Here is a 4,612-nt window from a genome sequence, read left to right on the forward strand (position 1 = left end):
TCGTTCCCCCAGCTGCAATCCTTCTCCAAAGATGGATGGAAGAAACAAAGTGAAAGAACCGGAGAAAAGGTAACAGTCAGCTCTTTCACCCATTTTAACACATAATTATGATTCCACCAAGTAAGCTTGAGTTTCTCATAAAATGACATCATGGTAAGAATAGTTTTATTGGAGGTATGACTATATATAAGCGCATTTGTTCATTATAAAACAAGTAACTCTTCCCCTCAGCTAAATTCATCGTTCCCCCAGCTGCAATCCTTCTCCAAAGATGGATGGAAAGAAACAAGTGAAAGAACCGGAGAAAAGGTAACAGTCAGCTCTTTCACACCATTATTAACACATAATTATGATTCCACCAAGTAAGCTTGAGTTTCTCATAAAATGACATCCATGGTAAGAATAGTTTTATTGGAACGTATGACTATATAAGCGCGCATTTCTTCATTATAAAACAAGTAATGTACACATGTCAATCCTCTAAAATCTAGCCAATTACCAAGACTTGTCCAGTTTTAAACAAAAGACAAACGATTAAACACTTCACATATTAAATGAAGTGGGACCAGCCACTTTAAGGAACTTCCAAAGACATTTTGAAGTCAAGTCTGAGATGTGGCGTCATCTGATGAGGTAACCAGCTACAAAAATTAAGAACTGCATTGCCCAACTAAGCTTTAGGAGCATTCAAAGTGAACATTAGTGCCGTAGTAACCTTCCAAAGGGGACAACTCTGCCGCTGAGAGACCAAATTTGGGGGCATGAGTATAAATTGAATAAAAATCCAGCAAGGAGAGAAAGAATAGTCCTATCTATTCCCAAACCTAAGCCTCCACCAAGATTCCCAAAACCTGCGTGCCACCAGTCTTCCCTCACAGCTCCTGATTTTCCACCATCCTAACCAATAGAAATCCTCCCTAACTGCCATTAAGTGTCCTTAAGCCCACAACCTCCTTCCCTCAAAACATGTATTATGCTGCACATGCAGCTCACTTCTCTAACAAGACTGTTATTTTATGTATATATACTTCCCCAAGCTGTGTATCATAGTTATCATCTTTTCATTAGTCACAAAGATACTGGTTTGTTTTCACATTGTCCTAACTTCATCCCAAGTCAATTGATACTCAAAGCAACACAACCAAGTAGCAAAGTTAAGCCCAAAAGATAGTTGCAAAGCAATTTTACCTCTTTATCACCACCTTTAGCACCAAGTATGCCTTTTTTCCGCTTTTGTGGTGCATCACCCACCTGAAACATTATTATGAAAGAGGTTAAGAAAGCTGAAGGAACATGGATTCACAAATCTTGGGATTATGCAAGAAAACAAAATCACATATTAATCACTGCCCCTTCAGAGATGCTGAAACCCATATCCTTGGGTCAAAATATATAAAATAAAGTATACTTATTTAAAAAATTAAAAAATAAAAATAAAAATAAAAAATAAAAAAGGAGCCTCTCGACTCATGAGCAATGCTGCTCATCTTAGACTCTATCCAAAGCATGGGATCACAACCTAGCCTTATAACCAAAAAAAAAGTAATCATATGTTACTGTAACTGATCTTTTCTTCTCATAACACATTTCAAACTTTCCAAATAGTTGACCAAATTCAAAATTAACATGCTGCAAAGGAGCACACCAAAGTCAAAAATATTGTTCAATTAAAAAAGGGCTATTGAGTCCTCAAGTGTGCTTCAATTATTCATTTGGTTGCTAAAGTTTAATTTTTATTCCTAAACACACCTAGTGGGACAAAACTTTGTTGTTGTTGCTGTTGTTTCATAACCATACACAATTAGTCCTTATGGTTTGAAGACATACAATCCTAAGCACACATGGTCTAACCATTAACTCAAGGATGGCAACCTCTTCATGGATTGCAGAAAAATTGTTGGGCTGATGAGATCAAATAACATAAAATTGTGTATGAAACTTCAGGGACTTGATTGATAAAACCGAATTACAAGGACCAAATTGATAACTGAGACAAACTTGAGGATCAAAAGTTTTATTATCTCCAAAAATATGATGAAATAAATTTTAGGAACTTTCAAAATAACAAAATCCAAGAAGACGTTTAAAAATAAGAAATAAAAAGATCAATTATTAAATGAGTGGGGCAAGCCCGCCCTAGGAGGCTTTAAAGAAACAAGGAAAAGAAAAGTCATAATTCTCTGTAAACTGTTTGCAGTCTCTTATAGCTAATAAATCACAAGGACTAACAACACAATCATATCCTCCAAAATATCCTTTTAAATCACCAAGCTTGGACAAATATTCATAAAGCTCGCAGAGACTATAGGGTAGCACAAACCTTCTCCAGTATGCCAAACACAATTTCATACAATCTGGACAAAATTTCAGAATTATTCGAAGGAGCAGATGTAAGAGCCTTCAAAGCTTGCAATCTTCGTGCATGAACTTCAAAGCAACCAAATAAATAAGGGTCAAGACTGTCTCAACATGGCCAAAAACATGGAGATTTATTAACTTCTAAAAGTCAGGAAGTTATGAAATTTATGGAAATTTCAATGTTTGAATGGGCGTAATTCAACTTCACGTAAATATCATCCGCAGAAATCTGATAACCTATTGTACTCTATTATTCATATAATTTATTGTGTTCTGTTCTAATGTACAATAACTAGTTTATTTAAGGAAAATATGCCCAGGTTTACCGACAATATGGATAAAGCCAAGCTCCGTGGTCAGATATTAAAGGATATCTCCATCTGCTATTTTAGCAACTTAACCTTTCTGACAAACATATTCTAACAATTGCCAGAGTCTTAATCCCACTCCCAAGCAAGAATTTTCTTCTGTTCATAATCAATATTCTGGCCTTGCGCTCATAATAAAGTATCTCACTTCTCTATGCATTCCTAACCTCTAATGTCTCAATCTCACTTCCAGCTAAAAACATCAATAAACAAAATCCTCAGAAGTCTACGTATGCCCAACTACAGAGCAAAAATTTCAGATTAACAGTCCATGAAGCGACAGTTTCTCACTCTCAGGCCAATTTTAAATTCTAAGGGAATACATACAAGTGAATTCACAAATAGAGACATACAACCTTATGCCACAAATGGTTAAAAATATTTCAAGCAAATAGGGGGGCTCACATTCAACATCGGCATTTTTGGCTTCTGCAGTAAGCTGTTCTACTATTCGTGGTACAACATCAGCTCGAGTAACACCTCCAACAGCATCAATGTCAGCCAAGGCATCCCAGTTTGGAGTGGGTATCCCACCCCCTGTACCCACACCTTGGGCACCGGTGTCGGACAAAATTCTGGCCAGATAGTAATAGACATACCGCAGCACACTTCTTTCTTCACATTGCTGGTTAAGCTGTAGGAAAAGATAATAATATATGATTTGACTAAAAGCAGGGGTAGATAAATTATGTAAGCACATTTTTCCCCATGAAATTCAGAAAGACAAATTACTGTACATCCCATAGAATAGCCCACTCTGTGGCAGGGCCATCTAATTCAAGAAAGCACCACAAATGGTCCATGGGTATACAGGTACACACAAGGAATGGCATCTTAAGAAAATCAATCAGAACTGAAGACATACCATGAGAAGAGAAGGTGCCAGTGACGGGTCGACAGAGTTATACACAGCAAGTTTTGGAAATACATGGCGCACTAGCTGCCGCTGAGAATTTTTCTACAATTGAACGATCATCAAAACCAAACTATATTACTAGAGTGTTCAGTGAAGAGAAAAATATGATGTTGTCAGTTCATGAGTGCCAATGCTTACTTGATCAGATGTGGCAGCTAGTTCATGAATACTTCTGGCGAGTTGGGAATATGAAACTGGCTGTAAGTACAAGTGCACAACACATCAACCACCCAGAGATATACATTACCATTTCCTCTTTTGTCCAAATAAAAGCTTCAAGAGTATTTTTAACATTTATTACCAACTCACCGTGAGAAAATAGTGGCACAGCTTTTAAAGTGCAACGAGCACAAGTGATGCTGTTAAACTTAAAACCAACTATCATACTACTCTGATCATCTCCGATCTCTTTTAAATCATTGAATAAAGCAACCTACTAATCAAATACTCTAAACAAGAGCTTGTTGAAGAGAAAGAGAGATATGCAATTCCCGACCTTTTTCTTCTGCTTTTGCGGCATTAGATTAGTCCTAACTGGGGCTAAAGCAGCTTTGGCAACGGTAAGCGTGTCGGTCTGGATCTGCATAAATGTGGCTCTCTTGGACTTCTTTTCCCCAGCCGGCTTGCCCAGCGCGGTTGGGTGAGTTGCCGGAGCCGCTGTCGCTGAAGATGAAGCCGCAGACGAAGTTGAAGCCGTGGACGACGCCGTTGTTGGGTCCGCCGTGATTAGATCCATGAGCGTCGTCCCCGATGAGTCCTGTCGTAATCCGAATGAAGAACATGTTCAAATTTCGAGGGAAATCCCAGGGAAGTGCAATGTAATGCAGAAAGAACAAGAAAGGAAGTTGAGAGGAATTACCGCCATAGGAACTGTTTGTTGTCTTCAGATCAAATTACCAACGAGCAGTTGCACTTGCCGTTCTATGTACCTGTTAATTGGTATTTGTCGCGAAAGCCAACCATGGAAATG

At 38.1% G+C, this 4,612-nt stretch overlaps 1 protein-coding gene across 1 annotated transcript; it reads right to left on the reverse strand.

Moving 5' to 3' along the window:
* Nucleotides 1-1,100: 1,100 nt before the first annotated feature.
* On the reverse strand, nt 1,101-4,612 carry LOC114741616 (uncharacterized). The gene is made up of 7 exons (XM_028929880.1): nt 4,502-4,612; nt 4,139-4,399; nt 3,781-3,840; nt 3,592-3,684; nt 3,132-3,360; nt 2,321-2,427; nt 1,101-1,251 (listed from the first exon to the last, which is right to left on the reverse strand). Exons 1-7 carry the CDS (start codon nt 4,505-4,507, stop codon nt 1,117-1,119), a joined length of 891 nt encoding a protein of 296 aa, XP_028785713.1. The 5' UTR covers nt 4,508-4,612; the 3' UTR covers nt 1,101-1,116.

This window comes from Neltuma alba, unplaced genomic scaffold (assembly GCF_004799145.2).
Source record: "Neltuma alba isolate B1F8T4 unplaced genomic scaffold, ASM479914v2 tig00003444_pilon, whole genome shotgun sequence".
NCBI lineage: Eukaryota > Viridiplantae > Streptophyta > Magnoliopsida > Fabales > Fabaceae > Neltuma > Neltuma alba.

Excerpts from the sequence above, each read along its gene's own strand:
- LOC114741616 (XM_028929880.1), bottom strand. Across the intron at positions 3,361-3,591 it reads TGGCACCTTCTCTTCTCATG|CTTAACCAGCAATGTGAAGA; the intron begins GTATGTCTTCAG and ends CTTTTCCTACAG. Across the intron at positions 1,252-2,320 it reads TGTTTGGCATACTGGAGAAG|GTGGGTGATGCACCACAAAA; the intron begins GTTTGTGCTACC and ends ATAATGTTTCAG.